This window comes from Capra hircus, chromosome 17 (genome assembly GCF_001704415.2).
Source record: "Capra hircus breed San Clemente chromosome 17, ASM170441v1, whole genome shotgun sequence".
Lineage (NCBI taxonomy): Eukaryota > Metazoa > Chordata > Mammalia > Artiodactyla > Bovidae > Capra > Capra hircus.
The window spans coordinates 8,207,188-8,235,175 of record NC_030824.1 but is presented as its reverse complement, the minus strand read 5'-3'; the positions used below and the strand labels follow the sequence as shown (position 1 = coordinate 8,235,175).

The 27,988-nt window shown below is 51.9% G+C and overlaps 1 protein-coding gene across 3 annotated transcripts; it reads left to right on the top strand.

Moving 5' to 3' along the window:
* CABP1 (calcium binding protein 1) lies at window positions 1,958-27,728 on the top strand. Of its 3 annotated transcripts, none has more exons than XM_018061124.1 (7): window positions 1,958-2,698; window positions 15,319-15,495; window positions 18,641-18,671; window positions 18,921-19,064; window positions 21,191-21,300; window positions 21,531-21,678; window positions 27,262-27,728. In XM_018061124.1, the coding sequence occupies exons 1-7, from the start codon at window positions 2,045-2,047 to the stop codon at window positions 27,285-27,287; spliced, it is 1,290 nt and encodes a 429-aa protein (XP_017916613.1). In that variant the 5' UTR covers window positions 1,958-2,044; the 3' UTR covers window positions 27,288-27,728. The 3 variants fall into 3 exon arrangements, with proteins under 3 accessions (XP_017916613.1, XP_017916614.1, XP_013826253.1); XM_013970799.2 differs by lacking the exon at window positions 1,958-2,698 and adding an exon at window positions 10,087-10,732; XM_018061125.1 differs by lacking the exon at window positions 15,319-15,495 and having other exon boundaries at window positions 1,979-2,698.

Below are 27,988 nucleotides of genomic sequence, written 5' to 3'. Positions count from 1 at the left end.
TATGAACATAATCTTAATTTGTTTTATTTAAGATCATAAGTGATGTAACCAGAGTCTTCACTTTTTCAGAAACTGGTCGCTAACAGAGGTCTTGCCCAAGAATACTGAGGGAATTTCAGAAAGCTCATCAAGAGGGGGCACAGTGGGGATTTAAAATACCCTTCAGCCCACTGCTTTCAGAAGCTCTGGAAGGATTCGGATAAGGTACTTTATCTCCTGTGATTTATCCAGAATGGACATTGGTTGTTAATCCTGCCCAACACTGATTACTCTGAGGGCTGGAACAGGTAAGACACTGACTGATCTGGGACTCCGAGAGAGTGGACGTGCCAATAAGGCACCCCAGCCTGCACCTCAGCATTTGTGCTCCAGGAACCTGATGGTTTTGATGTGGAAATTCAGGCCCTCAGAGTAGGTGAAAGTGAACAGTGAAAGTGCTAGTCGCTCATTCATGTCCCACTCTGTGACCCCAAGGACTGTAGCAGGCCAGGTTCCTCTGTCAGTGGGATTGGCTGCGGGGAACAATTTGCTGGAGAACAAAAGGAATTTCCCTTGTTCACCTTGGTTTCTGGGCAAGGTGTTTTTCCCATCCTGTTTTTCTTAAATCCTTGCGTATGGAATGATGTTTGCATAGGCAGACAGTACAGAGAGGGGTGAACCCTCAGCAGGAGTGAAGTATAGCTTATTGGCAATCTGTCCATCTATCCTTCTGTGGAGTCAAGCTGTGATCAGACTTGCCCTGTTCTGCTGCATGGATGGGTTTCCCTGGTGGCTCAGCTGGTAAAGAATCTGCCTGTAATGTGGGAGACCTGGGTTCAGTTCCTCATTTGGGAAGATCCCCTGGAGAAGGGAAAGGCTACCCACTCCAGTATTCTGGCCTAGAGAATTCCATGGACTGTATAGCCCATGGGGTCACAAAGAGTTGGACACGACTGAGCGACTTTCACACTTTCCTGCATGGATGGCATCATCCATGTGATTTGGAGAGACCAGAACAGGGAGAGCCTGGGAGGTTCACACCCCATCCTTTCAAGTCTGGTATCCCATTACTAAACAAGAGTGGGGGATGGGGCCTTACCAGGTGCAGAGGGAAGGGAACTTCCTGAACTGCACTTGTGGCCCTGCTATGAACACTGGGCTAGGCCTTTTATGTGATAGTGTTATCAGATGTTACTGAGAAGTTAGTTATGATTATTATCTGCATTTTACAGAACAGGAAAACAAGGTTGAGAGAGGCTGATGACACTTGCCCAAGATACCCAGATGGTAAGTGGCAGAGCTGGGGTCTGAGATGCAAACCAGGCCTACAGGTCTTCCTGCCTGCCTACCAAGAGCAGAAATTTCTTTACCATCTATACGGGCAAGAGGGCAGGAGGAGGACAAGAGCTGGAGGGGCAGCAGATGGGTCCTACCTGAGACTTGAGCATCACCAGACCCTGCAAAGTCCAGGTTATGCGGGTGCCACCTGGCTTCTCTTCGGTTCTGAGAACTGTCATCCTGGTCCCATTCCAGGGTACTGGGAATGAGTGAAGCCCCCATAGAGGGGAGCCGTTCCTTCCAGCAGTGTCCTTCCAAGCCATTCTGGCTCCGGGGTTCGGGGTGGCGGTGTCATACACAGCCTGCCTTCATCCTCCTTGGGTCTCGAGTTTACTTCTCTCGTCATCTTTTCGAAAGTTGTATCCCCTGGACAGTGCACCCCGCCAGCATTTCTGGAGGTTCCGGCGGTTGTGGGTTATTTGGGAACCTCCGGGCGTCCTCCCGGGCACTGCCGGCGCCACCAAGGTCTGGGCGTCTTTGGGGCCCGTCGCCGAGCCCCTTCCCTCGCGCGTGCGACTCCGCGCCGCAGCGCCCCCTCCGCCGCCAGGGGCCGCCCGGAAGCGGGGCTACTCGAGCGCGGGGCGGGGCAAGGGGCGGGGCGCGGCTGTACCTGGGCCGCCGGGGAGCCGGGGGTGGACTCTTCGGGGACAGCCGGCGGCCCCCCCCAGATTCGCACCGCCAGCCGCCGGGGAGCTCGGGGCTCCGGGCGTAGAGGCTGCGCTGTCACATGGGCGGCGGCGACGGGGCCGCATTTAAGCGGCCGGGGGACGGCGCCCGCCTCCAGCGCGTCCTCGGGCTCGGCTCCCGCCGGGCGCCCCGCTCTCTACCCGCCGGGGGCCCAGCGCCGCGCCGCACCGCGCCGCCCCCGCCGGGCCATGCGAGCGCGGGCCCCGCCGCGATGAGCTCGCACATCGCCAAAAGCGAGTCCAAGACGTCTCTGCTGAAGGCGGCGGCGGCGGCGGCGAGCGGGGGCAGCCGGGCTCCCCGCCACGGCCCTGCCCGGGAGCCAGTGCTGCCCAGTCGCCGGCTGCCCGGCCCCTGCCCTGGCACGCCGTCGCCGTCCGGGGACCCCAGTTCGCGGAGGCCCCTGTGCCGGCCGGCGCCGCGAGAGGAGGGCGCGCGGGGGAGCCGGCGCGGGCTCCCCCAGGCGCACTGCAGGCCCCGGGAGGCGCTGCCGGCCGCGGCGTCCCGACCTTCGCCGCCGTCGCCGTTGCCGCCGGCCCGCGGGCGGGATGGGGAGGAACGGGGTCTGTCCCCGGCGCTCGGCCTCCGGGGCTCACTACGAGCCCCGGGTCGCGGGGACTCTGCTCCAGCCGCCGCGTCCGAGGCAGACCCGTTCCTCCACCAGCTGCGCCCCATGCTCAGCTCCGCCTTCGGCCAGGTAAGGGCCGCGCCTCCCACCCGCTCCCTGGAGAGGCGCTCGGGACCCTGCCGCGACTGCGCGCCCACAGCCCTCCTCCCGCTGCCCGCGGCCCCCAGGTCACGCTCCTCTGATCCTCCCGCCGCTTGGCGCCCTAGTCCGCGCGCCTCCTCCTCCCCCGTGCCTGATTCAGCACCCTGTGCGCTGTCCACGCTCCGGGCCTCTTCCGGGCCAGGCGCCACCGCTTAGACTCCCTCCACCTGCCAGAACGGGCCAGTCTTGGAAAGGAGCGACCTCCACAAACCGCCTGGAAATTTGCAGGGGTCAAGGAAGGGTGCTCCGAGCAGGTGGCCCCAAACCCACTCTTTTGGCCTCTGACCGAGAAGACCAATGAATGAGCATGGAGTCTGGGGGTCAAGAGAGGGGACTTTGGGGTACACAGCCTTGTCAGGCGATGAGGGACCGTAGACATTGCCTGTGGTGGCCCCAAAGACCTGGGAAAAGTTAGGAGAACTAAAAAAAATTAGAAAAGAGAAGTGTGTGGGTAGACATGGAGGGCTGTAAGAACTATGGCTCAAACTGGAACTTTGAGGGTATTTCAAGGAGGTTGTCATCTAGGAATGCCACAAGGATGGCAGCGGGCAGTTGTCGAGTTGTGGGACGTGGAAGAACACCCAGAGATCCCTAGTCTGAGTTAGTGTGCATTCTAGGGTCAGAAAGGTCGCTAAGGGGTCACGAGTGGCTCATTTTGTTTCTTTTCTCTCAAGAGCCCCAAGCAGCTGGGTACCTGCCCTTTAGAAATGGCCCTGTAGTCATAATCCAGATCTACAATTAGAGGCCGTGGTGCTGGGGAGAGGTTCAGCAGAAAGGGACCTGTGAACTCCCTAGCGAAGCCAGGATTTTGTCTAGCTCCAAGTCCATAATTAAGTCGAACACTTTGGCACGGCGTGGACACCGTTCTGCGGCAGCTCAGGAGGGGCTTAATGCATAGATGTGATCAGGGTGTTTGCATATGGTGTGTGTGGGGGATGGAGGGTGGGGGCGGGCCTGTGCGTTTCTCTGCTGGGATGTAGCGTAAAGAAGCCGTTTCAAGCTCCTGGCTTGCCAGGCTGGATCAGAACTCCAAGGAGGCCTTGTGTGTTTTGCTTCAGATGTGCACAGTTCCTTTTCAAAATACTACTCCGCTGCGGCTGATGCCGGTGGAGGTCTGACATGAAGGCGGCTGCACGTAGGCTCGGGTTGCGCGGGGCTGCGGTGGTGGTGTGATAGGGCAGCAGTCTGGCTTTGTTCCTGCCAGGAGCCCTCGTTAGTTGAGGCAGTTGGAAGCAGTTTCTCCAGAGTAGAGATGTGGATGCAGAGCTGTGACAGTATGACTGAGGGGGTGTCAGGTGTTAGGGCAGGAGTGGGCTGGCTTGCGAAAGGGATACCGTGCCAGTTGAATCGGTGACAACTATCGGTTGCATTTATCAAATATCTTTTGATCACCTGCTTTGTCCAGATGTTTGCTGGGCACTATGGAGATGAAAGTGGAGAGGGTAGCGGGGTCCTGACTGTTTTGGAGATTAGCAGTCTAGAAGCTTGGAAGGGTAGGTCACTGAGGATCACACACTTTCTGGTTATTTAGTTTGCCAGTGATCCGACTTCGTTCTTAGAAAAGGAGCCCTTTCTTTCCAGCCTTGCAGAATTTGCCTGCCTGGGCCCTTTGTGAACACAGAGCATTTCAGCTCATGTGCTTTTCTTTCTTCACTTTCTCAGTCATGAAATGAAGGCTGTTCTCCAGTCCAGTGTTCTGAAATGTCACCAGGGTCACCTGAGTCAGGAGGAGCTGGAAGGTCCCATCAAATATTTACTACCTCCCCCTGGAAGCTCTTGCCTCTGGAGCTGCCGACTTTCTCTTTAAAGCTGGGCACATCCAGTCTGGGCTTCTTGCTGATGGCTCTAAGACATCTGCTCCAACGACAGTGACAACAACAAAACCCAGCCTGGGACTTTGTGTCAGAGTCTCCAGTCTCCTGCAAGAATTAGTCTTTCTGTCCCTTCTCTCTACATGGAGATTTCTGTCCTTAGGTCAGAACCAAGAGAAGGGAAATGAGGTTCAGAATATAGAAACTTTCAGATAGGATCTGCTTTGGGCAAAATATAGCCCTGGGGAAATATATTTTTCATGTCTCCCAAGTTCTTTTTTTTTTTAACCTTTGGTGAATCGCTTAACCTCAGTAAACCTGTTTCCTTATTTGCATATTTGGGATAATCATATTATCTCAGGTGGTGCAGTGGTAAAGAACCCATGTGCCAATGCAGGAAACTCAGGTTCAATCTCTGGGTCGGGAAGATCCCCTGGAGAAGGAAATGACAACCTACTCCAGTATTCTTGCCTGGAAAATTCCATGAACAGAGGAGTCTGGCAGATTACAATCCATAGGGTCCCAAAGAGTCAGACATGACTGAACACACACACACACAGTATCTCAATGGGTTTGGCGGGGGAGGGGGGGATTAAAAGGGATATGAAGATATATGCAGAGCTTGGCCTAGAGCAAGGGTCTGTGGATGTTGTTATTGTTGTTGTTGACTCACTACCAAGGGCTGTGTCAGAACTTGTTTCCATTTGTAACAGAGTCAGGGAGGGCCAGGGGCCAAAGTGACACTGAGGGTATCAAGATAGACTCCCTCACTAGGGGGAACAGGAATTAGGGTTCTCCCAGTGACCTCACAGAGCGTCCTTACTGCCTGCAGGGAGAGCATGTGGTTTTGAGGCTAAGGCATGGAATGGTGATTTGGGAGCTAGAGCTGAAGATTCCTACTCCAGCAATGTCACTTCCCACTGCTGTGACCTTGGGCCTGTTATTTTCTCTCTCTCGTCTGGGTTTCTTCATTCAGAAATGAGACTGACCACAGCAACAACAACAAACTACCTTGCGGAACTCTTATGAGGGTTATATAAGGGTAAGGATGCCAAATGGCCTGGCTCAGAGTGGGTGCTGGGAAAGGGCTCAGGCTTCATTCATGTTATTGTTATTATTATTATTAATAGAATGATTGTCAAAATGAGGGCCTGCATAACGTAGTCTGAAAGCTGTCTCTGAGCCAAGTGAGGAAGGCCACTAAAGGAAGGAGCTGAACAACCAAGGACCTTCCCTGGTATCCTCTTTGTGGCCAGCTAACGGCGCACCACCCAACTGCCTAGAGAGAAGTTGTGGTATCAGAAAGTTACTCAAAACAGGCAACTCTTGGCATTGGGTCTTGGAAAACTAATTAAAAAAATTTTTTTCGGCTGTGCAGCATGTGCGACATTAGTTCCCTCACCAGGGATCGAACCTGCTCCCCCTGCAATACAAACCACACAGTCTTAACCATTGAACCATCAGGGAAGTCCAAAAAGCTACCCAAAGAATAGTCTTTCTGTTCCTTATTGTAAGTTTGGGAAGAAACACCTCTTTAGAGGAGGCAAATATGAATAAAACCCATAGATCCATCCCATCCCTCCCCTTTCTCTAACTATAGGGACCTCTCTTCTGATTCGAGTAGGCCAGCCCAGTTCCTAGACTGCTTTGTGCATAACAGGAACAAAGATATTTAATGTATGAATGAATGAATGATGGGACTTTAGAGTTTCTTAGTTCCCATAGTTAAGATGAGGGAGACAGACCATGACAATTTGGGTCCTAACAGATTTAAGTTCACTAGGCCTGTGTGCCTAAGATGACAGCTTGGGTGTATTACTTACTCCTTCCCAGTCAGGTCACTTCCCACTGCTCTCTTAGAGGACTGGGAGCCCCTGTGGCTTTTCTCTGGGGCCTGGGAAAGGGGAAGAGAAGGCCCATTTGTGGTTGACATAGATTATAGATGATACGGGAGAAAGCAATGGCAACCCACTCCAGTACTCTTGCCTGGAAAATCCCATGGACGGAGGAGCCTGGTAGGCTGCAGTCCATGGGGTCGCTAAGAGTCAGGCACGACTGAGCGACTTCACTTTCACTTTTCACTTTCACGCATTGGAGAAGGAAATGGCAGCCCACTCCAGTGTTCTTGCCTGGAGAATCCCAGGGACAGAGGAGCCTAGTGGGCTGCCATCTATGGGGTTGCACAGAGTCGGACATGACTGAAGTGACTTAGCAGCAGCATAGATGATACGAGTGTCTTGGTGTTAGTTTGTAGGTTTTGCAGAAGCAACATTGGCACTTTAGATCTCTGTTTAGAGCTCAGTAAACAATGGACAAAGCATCTTCTCATAATCTTATCTCCATAGCAAACTGTGAAATGTAGCATCATCTCCCCTCATTTTAGAGACGAAGAGACAGGCTCAAGAGAGGGGAAGTAGGTTGACTAAAGGTCACAGAGAAAGTAAAAGGCAGGACTTGTGACATGCTGTGTCTCTCTCCAGTCTGCCAGTGCCACATCGTACCGACTGGTAGAAAGTCACAGAAGTGTGTTTCCTGTTTGTCAGAAGCGTCCACAAAGCACCTCTCAGGTTACAACCCAGCTTTCCCCAAGTGTCTTAACACTGGGCTGCCATCCCAAGTTCAAATGCTGGCATTAGGACTGCTCAGGGCTCAAAGCCACCCTCCCTCCTAATCAGGAATAATCAGCAATGGGTTTATCCTTCTCATCCCTCTGATCCTATTATCCCATTCCAGAACTCTAAGTGTGGCTTCCGAAGGCCCAGGCCTGCTGCCACAGTGCATAGGGATGGGAAGGTGGGGGCCATGTGATGTGCTTTGCTCCTTAAGGAAGCCTCCACCATTCAGCCCTTTATAAAATTTTCTGTGGAAGATCAAGCCATCTTCCTCGTCAAGATCAGTAGCTACTCTTGTCATGCAGAACCACCACCACCCCATCTGTCCAACCTAAAATAGCTTAAGCGAGCTCTGGGTTTGAATCCCGAATCCCTTTCTTCTGTTAAGCCCCCAGGCTACTTTTGGCACCCCCTCTGCTAAAGAAGGATGGTATTTCTTCAAATTAGGCGGACTTTTCCATAGGGGGAGAAGTCCTGTCTCCTGTCTCCAAGGACAGAAGCATATCCCAAGGTTGACAAATGGGTGCTGTGCCCAGGACTGGCCTGCAGGGGGCAGGAGTCACCAGGTCTGACCTAGTGGGGTCCCTGCTAGACCAAGGCTGCTGGGCAGGGAAAGGGGCACCTTCTAGGTGCTGGGCACTATGCCAAGCCCTTTGCAGGCGTGATCTCATTAACTCCTCATAAGTCCTACCAGGGAAAGGTTATTAGAGTACCCGTTTTATAAATAAAGAAACCGAGGCTCAGAAAGATGAACAAGTCTTCAAGGTCACATGGTTGGTAGGCAGCAGGGCAAGATTTGAACTCAGGTCTGTGCAACTCCGCATGCTGAACTCTTTACCTCTAGATCAGTGGTTCTCAACACTGGCTGGAGGTTAGAATTACCTGGAGTATTAAACAACACCGGTGCCCGGGGCTCACCTACACCTATTCCATCACCATCTTCGGGGAAGTTCCCTGGTGATTCTAGTCTGCAGCCAGCACTGAGAACGCACCTGCTTCACCCTGTCCAGTCTTTTCACATATCCATCCATTTAGCTCATACGAATTGGGTTTGTACCTTACCTGGAGCCTAACTCATCTCCCCTCTGGGGTCCGTGGTAAGCCCTAGCTTTTCAAAAGAGTCTGCAGGACTCTAGATTTTGTGTGCAAGTCTTTCCTGATCCCCCAACACTAAGATCCCTCTGGCTCACATTCTCAGAGTGTTTGTGTTTCCCCTTCATGGCATTGACCTGAACTGTGATTCAGTAAGTTGATAGCTCTTTAGTATCTCCTGCCCTCCTGCTAGAATGTAAGCTCCCTGCAAGCAGTGAAAGTGAAAGTGTTAGGTGCTCAGCCGTGTCCGACTCTTTGTGACCCCACGGACTGTAACCCTCCAGGCTGCTCTGTCCATGGAATTTGCCCGGTGAGGTTACTGGAGTGAGTTGCCATTCCCTTCTCCAGGGGAACTTCCTGACCCAGGAATCAAATCTAAAAACAGGGACTGTATGTATCTTGTTCCTACCACATTTCCAGAGCCAAGCACATGGGACAAATGCTACTTCCTCCTTCCATGTTAATAATTCCTCATTCTAGTACCTGTTCTGTGTCACGCACATCTTATAACCAGGTGAGGGAACTGAGCCCTGCCAGGTGAGTGTTTAGAAACCGGCAGAGCCGGGACTCATCCTAGGCCTCCAGACCCTTCCCTTTCATCTGAGTTTATTGCTCTTCTCACAACCCTGCCTTCACGCTTTGCTTCCAAGAAACAGGTCTTTGAAGAAGGCATTTTTGTTGGCTCTTCCCATACCAGCTCCCCCTCCCCCAAGTATCTTCACTCCCTTTTCCTACCCTTTAGATGTCAACAACCTCTCCCCAACTCCAGGCTTCTCCTGTGTCCTCAGGGGTGCCCCTCCTCCTCCATATCCCCGTCTGGAGGCCAAACGGGCTGCTGAATGACCCCTGACTAAGCCATTCCATTTGTCAAGAGCCACCCAGGGACCTGCCTTCCCAGTTTCCTGGGAGCTGGCCTGTGGCAGCTTCTGGTCAGCGTCCCCACCCATCTATCCCTAACGGGAGCTCTGATCAGCCGCCCAAAACTGGACCCCCCCCCCAAAAAAAAAAATCCTTCGAAAGGACCCTCTCTGGACTGAAACTCTTAGAGTGATTTGCGGAAGGGTTTTCGCATCAGGGCCTGGAAGGAGCTTGGCGTCCCAGCTTGTCTCTGGTGCCCCCTGCTGAGAAAAGCAGGGGTGCAGGGAAACGTGGATATAGACTCTCCTGGGTCATCTGGCTCCGGGCTGTAGGTCTCGATGGTGACATCTGAGGCTTGAGATGAATTCACGTCAAAGCTGGAACCCGGAGGGACGAGGACGTGCCGGCTACCTAAGAAGTTCCATTCGTGGGACTGTGACGACCCGTTTGCAAAGGGCGCCCTCTCTGCTCTGCGGCCCAAGGGAGCCGATGAAAGATGCTCTATCAGGGTCAGGCAGAGGGTTTGGGAGAAGGTTCGTCGCCCTCGCTCGCTCACGCCTGCTGGGCCAGCACTGCCTCGGTTAGGACCCCCTCAGGGCCGGCTCTTGATTTCCCCTGGGTCGGAAAGACCGCACACGGTGAAGGGAATCAGCGGAAGGAGCTGCTGTTGGCTCAACTGTGCTTCCAGCCCCGAAGCCTCATCCCATTTCAGTGAGGAGGCAAGTGTGAAAAATGGAGTGTGATGGAGAGTCGTCATAAGATCTCCAGGGCCTCGACTGGAGCCGCCATCTCTGGATCTAGCTGCGATGGCCGGGGGGCGATTAAGATGCCTGTTCGTCCTTGGGTGTGTGTGTGTGTGTGTGTGTGTGTGTGTGTGAGAGAGAGAGAGAGAGAGAGAGAGAGAGAGAGAGAGAGAGAGAGAGAGAGAGAGAGAGAGAGAGAGAGAGGGAGAGAGGGAGAGAGAGACTGCACACATAAGGTTGGGAGCTGCGAGGCCCCGTGGATTTGGGGACCCAAACTAGCCTGCTTCCCCTTCTGGGTCTGCTGGCCTAATTCCCAGCTGCAGCTGCCATTCTGGGCTCCCCTCCCCGAGGCAATCTCCCTGCAGATTTGACAGCGGGAGGGGAGGGGCCGAGGGAAGGGGAGTGAACCGGGAGAGGACTCGGCTGTAATCTCATGTAGCTGATCCCACAGCCTTCTCCAGCTCGGCTGCACTCTGCCATCAGCTCTCCAGGCGATTTTCTCTGTGCCTGCACTCTTCCCTCCTGCCTTCATCTCCTTAAGAAAGTGTCCAGAAAGTTAAACCCACACACACGAACACACACACAATCCACCAAAAAAAAAAAAAAAAAAATCAGGGAGCAGGAACAGGCAGACGAGTAAGAGAGCACGCGCGCAGGAGAGAGGGCTCAGCCGGTCTTGGAGGAAGCACGGCGCAGGCAGAGGGAGGCTGGGGTTGTCAGGGACCGGGACTCAGGTCTCTTAGCCCCCGGGAGCCTCCTTCATGGACCCAGGGATCCGGAAAGGGGCTGCCTCAGCTTAGGATGGGCAACTGTGTCAAGTCTCCACTGAGAAATCTCTCAAGGAAGGTATGTTTCTGGAGTTCTTAAGACCTGGGGTGGGAGATTCGGGCATCCTGCCATCTGTCCCAGAGGTTGGGGGCGGAGAGGGTGGACGTCTGAAGCTCGCTTCCCTTCCTGTGGGTTCTATCTTGGGCTGCTTCCCTGTTCCTGCCTCTGCATTCCCTCCTATCACAGTCGTCTGTGTCCCGGGGCTCTGAGCTGAAGTTGGGACTTAGAGCTGCATGGGGGCCTGTGTTTGGGAATTTGCAGAAGATTTAGGAAAGAAACCAGGTAGGGTCCTTAGGATGTGCATGGACAGAATGCCTCAGGATCTGTAGGATGAGAAGAGGGTTAAGCTGGACTTTGACCCTGCCGCTGCTGGTTCTTTCCCAGTAGTGGAGAAGGGGTTCGTTATTTTCCTCTGAGGGACTTTGACCCTCTCTGGTGGTCTCTAAAGTCTTCAGAGTTGTGGGGTTTGAAGTAGATCCCATTGTTACTGAGAGGAAACAAGCCGGACATCCCCTTCTACCCTTGAGAATTCTTGAGTCAGGTCAGAGACTCACAAATAGGGCCAGTCTGGCTCAGAGCCCCAGGGTTGTTTCCATTGAGAAACGGAGTATACAGCAAAGGTGTCTGTCAATTGCGTTCTGTAGTGGGTGCATTGCTTATACACCGGGATAATATCCTTTTGCAAGAATCCCTTTTGGAAAGCAAAGAATCACCTTCAAAGCATCTTTCCTGCAAGCCTGGGCTTACATCTGTAGGATGTTGCTTTAGGTGGGCTCTGCCTGTATTTCTGGCCCTCTGTAGTCAGGCCATAGAAGAAATCCACAGATATTTCGTAAAGGAAGAAGAAATATGAGGGATGGTTTCCTCCAATTCTTTAATTTTCCAGAGGAGGAACTTGATTGCCACTCAGGTTAAGTGACTTATCCAAGGTCTCAGGTTAGCTAATGGCTCCTCCACCCCCAACCCGTTCCTACCCCCTCTGTTAGTTTGACAGCCTCTCAATTTAGGACATTTCAAGCTTTTCTGCTCATCTTCTTCCTCATTTAGCTAAGCTGCTCACATCAAATTCCTTTTAATCTTAGCTGTTCCTTGGATCTTTCCTAGGGTGGACTGTTTCTTCTGTGCACATCCCCCGCCCCCAGTCATCTGTCATCTTAAAGGAGAGTTCTTTGCATCAGACGTGGCCTCCACACTCTTGCAGAGAAGTAGAAATGGATCTGAATTAGTCTAGAGGACCTTCGGGCGAATGCCCTTTCCCTGAGTTCTGTCCAGACCTTCAAGAGGTGAACTCAAAGAACAAGAGCTGTCCTTCTGTCCTACCCCACCCATGACTCAGACTCCTTAGGTCTCCTCTTTCTAGCCATGTGACCTTGGATAAGTTATTTGACCCCTGCTGGGTCTCAGTTCCCTTGTCTATCAAGTGGAAATCCTAACATCTACCTCCTAAGGTGATTGTGGAGCCTAAAGAAAGAGCTGGGATCACTGCCTGGGATGGAGTACTCAGTATATGTTAGCTAGTGTTAATAGCATCATAATCATAATTTTATGATTTGCAATCATAAAATCATATCATCACAATCATAATCATAAATTTTCTGAGAAGGGGGATGAGGAAAAGGAAATAAGAGAGGTTTTGAGTCCGCGGAATAAGGCAAAAGATCATAATAGATATTACATCAGTTTCATTTCTTAAAAAAAAAAATAGTAAACATTGCTTTTTCCTGAATATCTACAAGATCTCCAACATCTGTTATCTCATTTGCTCTTTTCCACCTAGTGGTTCTCTTGCCGATTTTCTAGAGAAAGGAACAAGACTCAAAGATAAGAGTGTTCTTGAGATGCTACCGCTGACTGGGAGCCGGGCTGAGGTGTAAACCCTGATCTGTATGAATCTAGAGCAAGGGTTTTGCTTTTAATTTTGCCTCTTTCTTTCTCCTGCTGTCAGAGCTGTTATTCATAGATTCGTGAACCTGACCTTACAGGTCATCTTAGTCCAAATTTCCACTCACTAGGCAATGCCCTCTCCCACCACATCCAGCGCTTCCTCACTCAACTCCTCCTTCTGTGAATACCTTTGATGAGAGGGAGCACAGTCTTGGCTAGCTTGTGTTGTTAGAAAGCTGTTAGTTCAGGAGGCGTGCTGGTTCCTCCTGTTGCCCTGCCACACTCAAGAGATGTCCCCTTGGTGCCAGGAAACGTTGTCATCCCATAGGCCGCTGACCACTTGGCTTCCTGTGTGGTGACCGGGAATTCGTGATGGAGAGAGGTGGCCTCTTCCAGGCTCTGAGCTGGGCAGGACTGGGCTGTCAGGTACCATCACTGGCCAGGGAAGAACAGCTGCCTCCCGGGGCAACTGGGTGCCAGACTGGGTTAAGATCAAGATATTCAGTGGAAATTCCCCAGCCATTGCTGGTTCTTGCTTCGTGGGAGCAAATTTTTCTCTGTCCTCCTCACTTCTTTCCTGATTGGCAAATATTCTTCCACTTCTTCTGCAGCCAGAAGTGAATGCCTTCTGGCGCCCAGCATCTCTCAAGTTGCATCATCATCGTCATCGTCATCGCCATCATCATTGTCATCACCATGGCAACTCCACATATTCGGCTCTTGCCATGCTCTAAGCACTGCGCAACGGCTCATTTGCCTCTCACAGAATCCTGTGAGTGGCCCTGATCATCCCCCATTGGACAGAGAAGGAAACCAGAGGCCAGAGAGGTGAAGTGACCTGCCCAAGGTCACACAGGAGCAAGTGGCAGAGCCAGAATTTGTCCCCAAGACTGTCTGAGTCCAAAGCCAGTTATACTTAAGCTCCTCTCTGAGTTCCCTGCCGCCTCCTGCCTCCTCCTCCTGGGTGTGCTCATCTGAGCCAAGTGAGTGAGAGTCAGCCAGAAACAAAAAGGCTGATTCTCTGCAAAAATCTCCTGAGATTACTTCCTGGGGCTTAACCACAGTTGACTCCCTGGCTCCCTCTGTCCAGAAGGTCTCTCTGGTCCTGCCTTCGCTCTAGCCAGGTCCCTGTAGCCACTGTGAGTATGGCCAAGGCTCTGAACCTCTTTTGGTCATCAAGCCAGAATGGACCCTGATCACCCCTCAAGTTCTAAGACTACCCAGGGTGACCCTTATTGCACTCCCTGGACTCAGGCCTTGCACTGAGGTCCCGTACCTTGGGTCTGTGTGGCTGCTTGCCCTTAGAGGAACAGAATGTTGCTTCTTCCTCTCTAGGCCTGGAAGAAGCGTAGAAGTTGGACGAGAGTCTAGACTGCAGCCCCACACTGTGGGGCTTTGAGGAGAAGGAGCATGAGGACAGGGTGAGATATGGGAGACTGCTCTGCTTGTCCACCTGGGAGGACAGGCTACCCCTTAGGTCTTAGCATCTTCTCCTGAGTGTGATCTTCTTGGAGCTGGAGGAAACTGGCAGGAAGAGAATGTAGCAGAATGGATGTGTAGGACATGCAACTCTGAGGTCCTCGGACAGAGGCAGCCCTCTAAGTTTTCACTGCTCTTTCCTTGGAAGGTTTGGCTCCAGCTCCTCACTCTGGGGGTGGAGGCATCCGAGCTGGGGGCTGAAAGCAGACCACCCTGACCTAGGGGGATGCTGGGCATCCTGGCGGGGAGGCTGGGCTAGGAGAGAATGTTGTGTCTGGACGCTGCTGTTGTCCTAAGGGGACGGTCTGTGGGCAGTGCTGACTTTTTATAGCTGCATGGGAACCATCAGGGAGGAGGATGGGTTGGCCGGGGCCAGGGAGCACGGCTATATTTGGTCAGCACAGAGGGCCCCTGCCTCAGCCTCCAGAGGTCCCTGGACCAGGCACGGAGCCAGCAAAGGCGGGAGGGACGAGGAGGATTGCTCATGGGAGACAGCATCTAGTCTTGAGGCCACAAGCTGGGTGGAAGCTGACCGACAGAAGTGCTTTGTTTAGCCCACCCAGTGCTTTAAATCGGAAGGTCTGGCAACACCAGGCTGGAGTTACGTCATGCTGTCCCTTCAGAGAGGACCCAGAGCATCCATCTTACCCCAGGCCCCGCCTCTCACACCTGCCTGCTTTATTTCTGTTTGCTGTGGCCTCTGTGTCGGCAACCTCCGGTCTCACAGACTAGCTGAGCCCACGCTCTGCTGCCAGCTCTGATGGTCCTCACTACCCTCCAGTGGGTTCCAGCAGGGGTAGGATCAGAGGTCTGTTGGGGAGCTTAGCCCCAAGGATTGTGCTGGGATGTTGGGAGCATCTTAGGAAAAGACATTATTCCCTGAATGAACAGAAGCCTCCCTCTGCCTGCTCCTCTCTGAGCTTCTGTTTGCACACAAGGGTGTGTTTCTGTGCACGTGTGTGTGTGTGTGTGCAGGTGTGCCACACAGTGGATATCACACCCAGCTCTCTCTGCAGCATCCGTTTTGGCCAAAGATCCGGGACTCCGTCCGTTGGACCAGTTTGCCGCCTGCCCCCCGTGCATCCTGAGGGCTCTTTGCACCCTGGTGTTTGCCTCTCAAGATCTTCTCTTGAGAAGAGCCCCTTCTAGGACCGGGAGCCAGGCTGGGGCCCGGAGGACTCAGCTAGGCCAGAGAGGTGACACCTTGCCTCTGTTTTGTATTTGCTCGGTGCTGGCTGAAGATGCGCCAGGAGGAGACCAGCTACACGGTGGTGCAGACAAGCGAGGAGGGCCTGGCGGCCAGCAGCGAGCTCCCCGGACCACTCCTGATGCTGGCTCAGAACTGCGCGGTCATGCACAACCTGCTGGGCCCAGCCTGCATCTTCCTGCGTAAGGGCTTCGCGGAGAACAGGCAGCCTGTACGTAAGTTGGCCCTGGTGGAGCCGCATTCGACTTGGCTTCACGGGGCATGAGGAAGGAGGTGCTGAGAAGAAAAGGGGCTCTGTACACAGCAGTGTGCATCCCCCGGCAGATGCACCTCACATCCTCAACTTGTGAACCTGACCCCCAGAATTTCCCACTTATGGCTGCAGAGCCCTGGTGAGTCCACATCCACCAGCAAAAAAATGATAATAGCAGCTATGGTATTGTTTGGGGTTTGGGTTGGTTGTTTTTTTTTTTTTTTTTTGAGCACTTTATATGTGCAGGCACTGTGCTCAGTGCTTTGGTGCTTAAGCCTCAGAGCAACCCCAAGAGGTAGGTACTATTATCCTCCTCATCTGCAGATGAAGAAATTGAGTTGGAGCATGTAACATGTTCACAGTAACTGCTGGTGGGCATTAGTGGTAGGATTCAGACTCAGGGAGCCTGCGTCAGGGGCCCCCTGTGTTCTGAACAACAGTACTGAATACACAGCACCAACCACTAGAACTTTCTATGATGATAGAAACATTTTTTCCAATTAGTACGGCCCTCTCCAGTAGCCACTAGCTCTTGAAATGTAGCTAGTGCAACTGAGGAAGTGGATTATTAATTTTCTCTGATTCCAATTCCAATTTAAATAGTCACATGTGGCCACTGCCTTGGAGGGCCTCTTGTACATATCTGAACAGTCACAGAGAGGAGGGTATTGATGATGTTACAGATTCAAACATCGTTAGGTTTATTGAATGGTGGTGGTTGAGTTGCTAAGTTGTGTCCAACTTTTGCGACCTGATGGACTGTAGCCGGCCAGACTCCTCTGTCCATGGTATTTCCCAGGGAAGAATACTGGAGTGGGTTGTCATTTCCTTCTCCGGGGTTTATTGAATGCCACCTGCTAAACACTTTATGTATCTTGCCTCACAGATGCTAACAAAGACCCTGTAAGGTGGTTTCTGGTATTAACCCATTTTACAGATGAGGAATCTGTGGCTCATACAGTGGAAATGACCTGTCCATGGTCCTACATCTAGGAAGCAGCAGATCCGGGCTTTGTCCTTGAGTCCATCTGACTTTAGAGGTCAAATTCATCCCTCAACTGCATAAGCTGGGGAGTGAGGGCTGTGGTGGGCTCTGTTCCCACCTGACTCCCTGAATTGGTGTTCATGGTTTCCCTGTCATGTCAGTGAGCATCCCTGGCTCTGCCCCACATCCCCTGCCACTCTGCCCTGGGGAGCGTGTGATTCAGGGACCAGCCACCAGGACTCAGCTGGACCAGCTCCCACCACAGGCACATGGCCAAGGGGTATTGGCTTTTCTGCACCCTGGTTCTGGGTTTACAAGAAGCAGAGAGGGGGCTGCAGAGCTGATCCTGGAGATGTGAGAGGCTGCAGGGTGGGAAGGGACTTGTCGCCTGTCCCAGGGAGCATGTCCTGCATGTGGGTACATGGGTATTCTTGCTGATGCTTTCTCTTACAGGGAGCATTGTAAAAAGCACCCTTTGTGGTCACTCAAGATCCCAGTCTGACTAAGAACAGCTAGTGGGTGATAGAGGTAGGAATGGGCAGGCGTTAGAAAAGAGTGACAACCCCTCCCTGTGCATGGTTTCAGGCTTTTTAAGTGGAAGTCCTTCCAGTCATCTCACAGAGACAGGCAGCTTCAGCCAGAAATGCTGCTGGCAGGCCCTGGGAGCCTGCACACTACTTGTGCCAAGCTCATGCACACTCTCAGCATGGTCCTGCCATGTATGGCCCCTTCCAAGAGCCGAGTCCTTCCTGTGCAGCTGGTGGTCCTGCAAAATGTTGCTCAACAGCCCCTTTCTAGAAGATTCCTGGGTTTTCTGGCACTGGGATCCCTTGCCCTAGGGCCAGTTTGGAGCAGGTGGGCAGCAACCTCTCACCTGCCGTGGCCCAGTGGGCTAGGAGAGCCTGTGTGCACAGCTATGGCACGCCCACATGTCTGTGTCCCGACTGGTTTACTCACACCTGGTGTGAGCTTCCTCAGGGCGGGTACACCCTGCCCCTTTGGGCAGGGAGCTGTGACATATGGGCAGGATGAGCACCATGGACCAGTTTTGGAGCCTTCTAAGCATCTCCAGCTGGGCACCGCATCCATTTCATGCCAGTCTGTTTCCCTCCTGGGCAGGCCTGGGGCAGCTGGCACGTCACCAGCCGGAGCCTGCCCCCTGCTCCCTCTGGGCCCGCTCTTTGGAGACTTCTCTGCCATCTGTTCAGATGCCTCACCCTGGGGCTTCCTCGACTCCCCAAGGAGACCTGGGCACTGCTTGAGGCTGGAGACGTGTGCTTTGGACCCTGGCAGCCCCCAGGGTCCTGTGCTGTGTCCTGTGACGGGGCGAGGTCTGTGATGGGGGCCCACCTGGAGAAGGTGGGGCAGTGCCCAGGAAGCAGGGCGCAGCCCTAATCCTGCCTCCACTCCCTCTGCCCCTTCTTGTCCTCCCTCTTGTGCGCCTGTCTGGACCCTGCTTTCTCTCTCCAGCTCTTGCTTCTCCCATTGCCCCCCTCAGCCCCCCTTCTCCCCCACTCTTCCTGGTTTTATTGGGTGTGTGTGTGTGCATGCTCAATTGTGTCCGACTCTTTGCGACCACATGGACTGTAGCCCTCCAGGCTCCGCTGACCATAGAATTTTCCAGGCAAGAATACTGGGGTGGGTTGCCATTTCCTTCTCCAGGAGATCTTCCCGACCCAAGGACTGAACCAGCGTCTTGTGTCCCTGCACTGGCAGGCGGGTTCTTTACCAGCTGAGCCACTGGGGGAGCTCCTGGTTTCACTGGGTAGAGTCCTCTACTGCCTGTTGGGATCCTCCCAATAACCCTATTTTATTTACAGGTTTTGGCCTCCAGATCAGCTCTGTTCCCTGACCACATGCTTGTGTCTGGAATAAGGGCTTAGGGGTGCAGAGGTTCTGGGCCCAGGTTGGAAGGGGCTTCTGGCTCCCTGACCTCTCCCATGTGTGTGGGACAGGGGGGGCTGCACTTTTCCCCTCCAGGACATGGTCCAGGCACACCTCCGCTGCTACCCATCACCCTCAGCCAGTGCCTGCTGCCACTGGGATGGCCCTCAGCTGGGCACCGGATGACTTCCGGGCCGCTCCCGACTGCTAATGGCACATCTTCTTTTGTTTCAGGACAGATCTCTGCGGCCAGAGGAGATTGAAGGTGAGACCTGGCCTCTTAGCGGAGGGTGTTGCTCAGCCATCCAGGAAGATGAGGGGAGGGAGGTGGGTGGGAAGAGGGCCAGAGACGTCTCTGCTTCCTGCGAACAGGGTCTGGTGCAGGGCCGGGCATCCTCTGGGGAGCCGGCGTTGGAGGAATGCATGAGTCGATGGGCCCCTCAGGGCTGCCTCTGCCCTGGAGGCTCTGCTGGTCCTCCTTCCGCACCACGTCCACCTTCCTTCTCTTCCCCAGAGCTCAGGGAGGCCTTCAGAGAATTTGACAAGGACAAGGATGGCTACATCAACTGCCGGGACCTGGGTAACTGTATGCGCACCATGGGCTACATGCCCACCGAGATGGAGCTCATCGAGCTGTCTCAGCAGATCAACATGAACCGTGAGTCCCGCTGCCAGGCACCCCCTTCCCTCCCTGGCCTCACCCTCGCTGTCCTCTGCTGGTGTTCAAGTTCTGAGCTCCCCCTTCTTCCTAGCTCTGTGACCTGCAGGCAAACCACTTACCCTCCCTGTACCTCAGTTTCTTCACCTGTAAAATGAGGGGTGGAATGGAGAGTTAACTGGGAGTATGTTTGTTTATTTATTTATTATTTTTCTTGGCTTATTTATTCATTTATTTTTGGGGGAAACAGCTTTATTGAGATATAATTCATATATCATACAGTTGACTCACTTAAAGCATTCCCTTCAGGGACTTCTGTGGTGGTCCAGTGGTTAGGACTCTTATCCTCACCACAGGGGGCATGGGTTTGATCCCTGGTTAGGGAATTAAAGGATAAAATTCAGTGTCTTTTAGTATATTCAGAGTTGTGCAACCATCACCCCAATCAACTTTAAAATATTTTCATGCCCCCTCCACCAAAGAAGTCCTATACCACTTTGCCATCACCCCCAAGTCCCTCCCCAGCCCTGGACAACCACTAATCTACATTTTGTCTAAGCAGATTTGCCTATTCTGGGCATTTCTTTTCTTTTTTTTTTTTTTTGAGTTGAAGTATCTTTGTTTGGAGAAGGAAATGGCAACCCACTCCAGTACTCTTGCCTGGAAAATCCCATGGATGGAAGAGCCTGGTAGACTACAGCCTGTGGGGTCGCAAAGAGTCGGACACGACTGAGCGACTTCACCTTCACCTTATGGTTGATTTACAGTATTATATTCGTTTCAGGTGTACAACATAGTGATTCAAAGTTTTTATAGATTAGACTGTATTAAAAGTTATTGTAAAATGTTGGCTTTGTTCCCTGTGCTGCACAATATATCCCCGTGGCTTTTTGATTTTACACAGAGTAGCTGACGTCTCTTAATCCCCAGCCTCTATGTTGCCCTTCCCCCAACCCCCCTTCTCCTCACTGGTGACTGCTGGTTTGTTTTCTGTATCTGTGAGCCTGTTTCTCTTTAGGGGACATATATATTTTTTAATTTATTTATTTATTTTGGCTGTGTTGGGTCTTTGTTGCTACGCGCGGACTCTCTCCAGTTGCCTTTAGCAGGGGCTACTTTCTGGTTACGATGTGTGGGCTTCTCATCGCGGTGGCTTCTCTTGTGCAGAGCATGGGCTCTAGAGCGCGAGCTTCAGCAGTTGTGGTGCACGGGCTCAGTGGCCCCACGGCAGGTGGGACCTACCCAGACCAGGGATCGTGTCCCCTGTATTGGCTGGTGGGACTCCCAACCACTGGACCACCAGGAAAGAAGTCCCGAGACACTGTTGGGCTGTAATATTCTAAACAGCCCAATAATCGATACCTAGCACTCAGTAAGAGTTGAACAGAGGACACTATCATTATTGTTTTTCTCTGTCTCCCTTTGGGTCCTCCCAGGAGCAGACCAGAAGACAAGGGTTTGAGTGTGGAGTTTACTTAGAAGGGGAAGGACAGAGTCTATAGAGAGTAGGGAGGCAGGAGGGTGAAGACAGGGCGCCAAGGCAGAAGGCACTCGAGGAGCTGCCACTGTGGGTGATGGAGCTCAGGGTGCTGGTGTCGAAGGCCCACCATGGAGCTATCTCTCGGGCTGGGTATTTATCCCCCAAGCTCAGTCACTGGCTGAAAGTGTTGTGAGCAGGCCCGGGGGCAGGTCTCCTGTATTTCCACCCTCTGAAAGCTGGTTGGAAGGTGAGTTCCACTTGCACAGTGAGGGAGAAAGGGGGGCAAGTGGGCAAGCGGGCCAGGCGCTCACGACTCCTGCTCCCCTCTCTGCCTTTCTGCATGTTTGTCTCTGTCTCTCTCCTGCTCTGAAATTCTTTGCCTATCTCTGTGACCTCATGTTTCTTTCTCCCCTCTGTACCCCTGTCCAGTTCCTGACTTGTTCCCTTAGTTAGCCCCCGGCCGCTCCTCTGAGCTCTTTTGTGATAACCCCCCTGTCCGTGGTCTCTTCTCTGTCCTCATTCGGCCTCTGCTTTTACCCTAGGCCTGTCGCTGGGAAGGTCAGGGAGGGCTGACAGCTTCCCCGGTTGTCTAGTTGGAGGTGGGTGGTGGTTAGATGGATGACCCAGCCTGTTCCTCTGTCCCCAGTGGGTGGCCATGTGGATTTTGATGACTTTGTGGAGCTAATGGGACCTAAACTCCTGGCGGAAACAGCAGATATGATTGGAGTAAAGGAGCTGCGAGATGCTTTCCGAGAGGTAAGTGGTGGACAGCGGACAGGCAGGGGCGGGGGGACTTGTTAGAATTCCCAACCTGAAAGGAAACTGGACCTCTGGATCCCACCCCAGGGGAAGAAGCTTGGACAGAGAGGCGCTCTGGGGAAGGGGTGGGGGTGGGCAATGATGCTGAAGAAGGGGTTCAACCTTGGGATCTGCTTCTGACAGTCTTCCTGTTGCAGCTACTCTTTCCTCCTCCGTGCCCTCTCTAGTTTGACACCAACGGTGATGGGGAGATAAGCACCAGTGAGTTACGAGAGGCCATGAGGAAACTCCTGGGTCATCAGGTGGGACACCGAGACATAGAAGAGATTATCCGGGATGTGGACCTCAATGGGGATGGACGAGTGGACTTTGAAGGTAGGCGGGTCTTGAGAGTGGAAGAAGAACCAAGACAGGAGTGGGCATCCACAGAGAGCATCCCTCCACATGTGGGTCCACCATGCGGTCATCAACCCGCCCCAACTTGCCATCCCCTTACCCTTCCATCCTTCCACCCCTCTAATCCATCGTCTGTTCCTACACCCACTCATCCATCCATCTTTCCAGACCTCTCTTTCCATGTGTTCATCCATCTGTCTATTTTTCTGTCCAGGTGCCTGTTTATCCGCTAACAGAGCTCCAGATAATTATCCATAGAATCGTTTACCTATGGCCTTACCTACCCATCCAGGCATCTATTCGTTCTGAACATTCACCCGTGCCTCCATCTACCCGTATACCCCCTCCCGTCTACCCATGCATCTGCAGCTCTCAACATTCGTTCACACATTTATCCTCTACCCATCCGCCTGTGTCTCCACCCGTACTTCCATGGATCCGTCAGTTGTGTGCACAGTCCTGTCCCCATCTGTATCCATCTAGTCACCCATCTAGCCACTCCTGTCCCTCTGCCCGCACCCACTGTGTTCCATGTCTATTGGTCCACCTTCTCCTGTATCCATCCATGGAGGTATTTTCTGAACACCACATTCCTCAGCCTGACACTCGGACCCCTTAACATCTGTCCACAACTCGCCTCTCTGGCCACGGCTTTCACCATTCCTTCACTCACACGCCGCCCTAAAACCCCAGGTGATCCAAAAGCCTGCCAAGCTCTCATTTGATTACACTATTCTTTTTGTCAGGATGCCTGTATTCTATTCTTCCCTGGGGTTAAAGTCTATTCCGTCTTTAAGACCCAGCAGTGGGGCCACTTCCCTCGGTCCCCAGACTGAGCTTCCTCTTTTCTGGGCTTTCAGAGCACCTCAGGCTTACCCTCGTTCTTCACACCGGCCCCTAAGTGCTAGTTATATCTCCACTGAATTCTGAACTTTCGGAGAAAAGAGGAACCCTACTTTCTTTATCTCTGAGATTCCCACAGAACTCAGTACCTGACACATAGCGAATGCGCAGTAAAAGTGTTTTTAAAATAGTAATAATCATAATTAGTGATCAGCTCTAACTGCACATACTCTATGCAGTCAGCAAAAACAAGACTGGGAGCTGACTGTGGCTCAGGTCATGAACTCCTTATTGCAAAATTCAGACTTACATTGAAGAAAGTAGGGTAAACCACTAGATCATTCAGGTATGATATAAATCAGATCCCTTACGATTATATAGTGGATGTGACAAATAGATTCAAGGGATTAGATCAGATAGACAGAGTGCCTGAAGAACTATGGACAGAGGTTCGTGACGTTGTACAGGAGGTAGTGATCAAGACCATTCTCAAGAAAAAGAAATGCAAAAAAGCAAAATGGTTGTCTGAGGAGGCCTTACAAATAGTTGAGAAAAGAGAAGCAAAAGGCAAGGAGAAAAGGAAAGATACACACATTTGAATGCAGAGTTCCAGAGAATAGCAAGGAGAGATAAGAACGCTTTTCTCAGTGATCAATGTAAAGAAATAGAGGAAAATAATAGAATAGGAAACACTAGAGATCTCTTAAAGAAAATTAGAGATCCCAAGGGAACATTTCATGCAAAGATGGGCACAATAAAGGACACAAATAGTATGGATATAACAGAAGCAAGAGATATTAAGAAGAGGTGGCAAGAATACACAGAAGAACTATTCATAAAAGGTCTCCATGCCCCAGATAACCACAGTGGTGTGATCATTCACTTAGAGCCAGACATCCTGGTGTGTGAAGTCAAGTGGGCCTTAAGAAGCATCACTATGAACAAAACTAGTGGAGGTGATGGAATTCCAGTGGAGCTATTTCAAATCCTGAAAGATGATGCTGTGAAAGTGCTGCATTCAATATGCTAGCAAATCTGGAAAACTCAGCAGTGGCCACAGGACTGGAAAAGGTCAGTTTTCATTCCAATCCCAAAGAAAGATAATGCCAAAGAATGCTCAAACTACCACGCAATTACACTCATCTCAACACACTAGCACAGTAATGCTCAAAATTCTCTAAGCCAGGCTTCAACAGTACATGAACCATGAACTTCTAGATGTTCAAGCTGGATTTAGAAAAGGCAGAGGAACCAGAGATCAAATTGCCAACATCTGTTGGATCATGGAAAAAGCAAGAGAGTTCCAGAAAAAACATCTATTTCTGCTTTATTGACTATGCTAAAGACTTTGACTGTGTGGATTACAACTAACTGAAAAATTCTTAAAGATATGGGAATACCAGACCACCTTACCTGCCTCCTGAGAAATCTGTATGCAGGTCAAGAAGCAACAGTTAGAGCCGGAAATGGAACAAGGGATTGGTTCCAAACTGGGGAAAGAGTACGTCAAGGCTGTATATTGTCACCCTGTTTATTTAATTTCTAAGCAGAGTACATCATGCGAAATGCCAGGCTGGATAAAGTTCAAGCTGGAATCAAGATTTCCAGGAGAATTATCCACAACCTCAGATACACAGATAATGCCATCCTTATGGCAGAAACTAAAGAGCCTCTTGATGAAAGTGAAAGAGGAGAGTGAAAAAGTTGGCTTAAAACTCAACATTCAAAAAACGAAGATCATGGCATCCGGTCCCATCACTTCATGGCAAATAGATGGGGAAACAATGGAAACAGTGACAGACTTTCTTTTCTTGGGTTCCAAAATCACTGCAGATGGTTACTGTAGCCATGAAATTAAAAGACGCTTGTTCCTTGGAAGAAAATCTATGACCAACCTAGACAGCATATTAAAAAGCAGAGACATTGCCTACAAAGGTCCATCTATTCAAAGCTATGGATTTTCCAGTAGTCACGTATGGATGTGAGAGTTGGATCACAAAGAAAGCTGAGTGCCAAAGAATTGATGCTTTTGAACTGTGGTGTTGGAGAAGACTCTTGAGAGTCCCTTGGACTGTAAGGAGATCCAACCAGTCCATCCTAAAGGAGATCAGTCCTGAATATTCATTGGAAGGACTGATGCTAAAGCTGAAACTCCAATACTTTGACCACGTGATGTGAAGAAATGACTCATTGGAAAAGATCCTGATGCTGGGAAAGGTTGAAGGCAGGAGGAGAAGGGGATGACAGAGGATGAGATGGTGGGATGGCATCACCGACTCAATGGACATGAGTTTGAGCAAGCTCCAGGAGTTGGTGAAGGACAGGGAAGCCTGGCGTGCTGCAGTCCATGCGGTCGCAAAGAGTCAGACACGACTGAGTGACTGAACTGAACTGAACATTTATTATGTACCAGTCACTGTACTAAGTAACTTTACATGTATTATCCCATTTAATTTTTACAATGACTCCAGGGACTGCACAATTATTACCTCACGTTACAATTGAGTAAACTGAGCCTCAAAGAAGTAATATAACTTGCTTCTCTTACAGAGAAGCAGAGCTGGGTCATAAACTCAAGGCCTGGAATCTCAGCTATTCCATACATTACACTGTCCATGACACCATCCGAGGCACCATGGGATACAGGGGGAAAAAACCACAGCAAAACACTGATTCTACACTCCATAAACTTGCGTGCTGAGCAGAAAGGCAAGATAAACATGAGCTAGACTGTGAATACATCCAGAACCCAAAGGCTGGGAGGCCTTTTCTGGGGCCTTCAAGATCCCAGATCTTCATCTTGATCTTTTAGGTCAGGAGACTGTGGCAATGGAGAGGCTTGGCTACCAAAGGCTTGGCTACCACCAGAGCTGAACATTTCAGGTACCCCGTGTCCAGGTAGTAACCCCCACAGATGACAGCTCTTTCCTGAAAGCCCAGTATCTCCCATTCATTCTACCAGCATGTGTTGTACACCAGCTGTGTACCAAGACTTGATCCCCACCTTGAGGAGCCCATGACCAGCAAGGAAAAGAGAAGCCGACAGTATAGTCCATGCCATTTGGGGGGGAAGTACAGCAGGCTGTTGCATACAGTGGGGGCACCTTTGCCAAAGTGGCAAGGATTAAGGAAGGCTTCCTGGAGGAGGCTGTAAGTAAGCAGAGCCCTAAGAGACAAGTAGGAGTCACCAGGTGAAAAAGAAGGAAGAGATATTTGCCCCATGGAATTGAAAATTCATATCTACATGAAAACCTAAAACAGATTTACTTATAATTGCCAAAATTTGGAAACAACCAATATGCCCTTCACTAGGTGAATACATAAATAAAACTATGGTATACCCAGGCAATGGAATATTATGCAGCACTGTAAAAGAAATGTGCTATCTAGTGATGAAAAGACATGGAAGAAACTTAAAAGCACAGTAAGCAAAAGAAAATCTGAAAAGGTTGCGTACTCTGTGATTCCAACGATATGACATTCAGGGAAGGGCAAAACTATGGAGACCGGAGACAGTGCAAAGATCAGTGGTTGCCAGGAGTTGCTCGTGGCAGGAGGGATGAATAGGGGGAACACAGAGGATTTTTAGGCAAGTAAAACTATTCTGTGTGATACTATAATAGGGATACATGACATTATACATTTGTCCAAACCCACAGAGCCTCCAGGCCTTCCCAGGTGGTGCTAGTGGTAAAGAACCTGCTTGCTAATGCAGGAGACTCAGAGACGCAGGTTCGATCCCTGGTTGGGGAAGATCCCCTGGAGGAGGGCACGGCAACCCACTCCAGTATTCTTGCCTGGAGAATCCTCATGGACAGAGAAGCCTGGGGGACTACAGTCCATAGGGTCATACAGAGTTGGACACGACTGAAGCGACTTAGCACATGCACACACAGAGAGTCTCCAACACCAAGAATAAATCCTAATGTAACCATGGACATGGGGTAATAATGATGAGTCAGCATAGGTTCATCTATAAGCAACATCCTACGCTGCTCTGCTCGGGGATGTTGGTGATGGAGGAGGCTCTGTGAGTGTGTGTGTGTGTGTGGTGTGTGTGTGTGTGTGTGTGTGTGTAGAGGCAGGGGGTAGATGGAAAAATCTGGACTTCCTGCTCACTTTTGGTGTGAACTTAAAACTGCTCTAAAACACAAAGTCTAGTAAAAAGAGAAGGGAGCAGGACAGGTTGCAGGAAAGCTAAGACGGGAGAGGAGCGGGGAGTCAGCTCCATCTGAAGTGCTGACACCGGGATCTGGGATTCCTGGTGGGGGGTGAGTAGTTACAGGTGAGGCTGGAGCCGTCAGCTGGGGCCAGAACAGGAAGGCCTTGGGGTTGTGCCCATTGTCCTGTGGGGACTGGGAGAGGTTTCAAAGGGGTCACACCTACAGATAGAAAGATCCTGCTGGCTGCTGCAAAGAAGAGGGGTTGGAAGATGGGGACTTCCCTGGCGATCCGGGTGGCTAGGATTCCGCGCTTCCACTGCAGGGAGCCTGGATTCAATCCCTGGTCGGGGAACTAAGATCCTGCATGCCACGTGGTGGGCGAGACCAAAAAAAAAAAAAAAGCCGGATGGACACTGGGGACCAGCACCGGTCAGAGGCGGTGGTCACAGACGGGGAGGGAGGCATCGATCTGAGGAAGGTGGGGGGCAGTGTCCTGGACCCTGACTGCTGCTTTCTCCCCACCCGCGCCCGTCCCCCCGCCCCTCCCGCACCGCAGAGTTTGTCCGGATGATGTCCCGCTGAGGCCGCCAGGGCCCCTCCAGGACCGCCAAGCTCCGCGGGGCGGGAGAAGAAGAGCCTGAGCTCGCCTCACCCTGCCGCCGCCGCCGCCGCCGCCGCCGCCGCCGCCGCCCAGAGCCCAGGATGTACTGGCGGACGGGGCCTGCCTGCACCCCGGGGAGGTGCCCACCCCGGACCCCCACCCCTCCGCACTGTGAAAAAGACTCACGACTCCTGCAACTGGAAAGGGGGGGCGCCCGCCAACGAGGAGGCCACCATGCCAGGCCGGCAGAGGTCAGGCCGGGCGCCGAGTGCCACGGACCCAGCCGCCGCTGGCTGGGGTGGGGGGGCCCACACAGCATGTCTGCCCCAGGGCAGAGCCTCTCACCACCTTCCTTAGCTCTGTGCCCGTTCCAGCTCGCCTCAGCCCTGTTATCTCAGAACCAATAAAAATATTTCCAAGAGGAAGGCGGCTCTGGGGGTTCTTTGCTTCTCCTGCCTGGTTAGATGGATACATGCATTTCCTCAGTACCAGCTGCACACAGGGAACTGGCTGAAAAACCTCCCTGCACTCCCCTTGTGCTGAGTTCCATGAGGTCCCCAGCCTCTTCCACACTCATCTCAGAAGCCAGAACCTGGCACCTTTAACTGAAAGGGAGACTGGGGCATATACATATGTAGCTGGACTCGCCTCTGTCCGAGTCAAGTTCTGTAAGGAAAGGAGA

Bases quoted from the DNA above. Each gene is read 5' to 3' on its own strand.
- CABP1 (XM_018061124.1), top strand. From the start codon at position 2,045: ATGGGCGGCGGCGACGGGGCCGCATTTAAGCGGCCGGGGGACGGCGCC. The intron at 15,496-18,640 runs GTACGTAAGTTG...CTTTTGTTTCAG, and splicing joins TCGCGGAGAACAGGCAGCCT to GACAGATCTCTGCGGCCAGA. The intron at 18,672-18,920 runs GTGAGACCTGGC...TCTCTTCCCCAG, and splicing joins GCGGCCAGAGGAGATTGAAG to AGCTCAGGGAGGCCTTCAGA.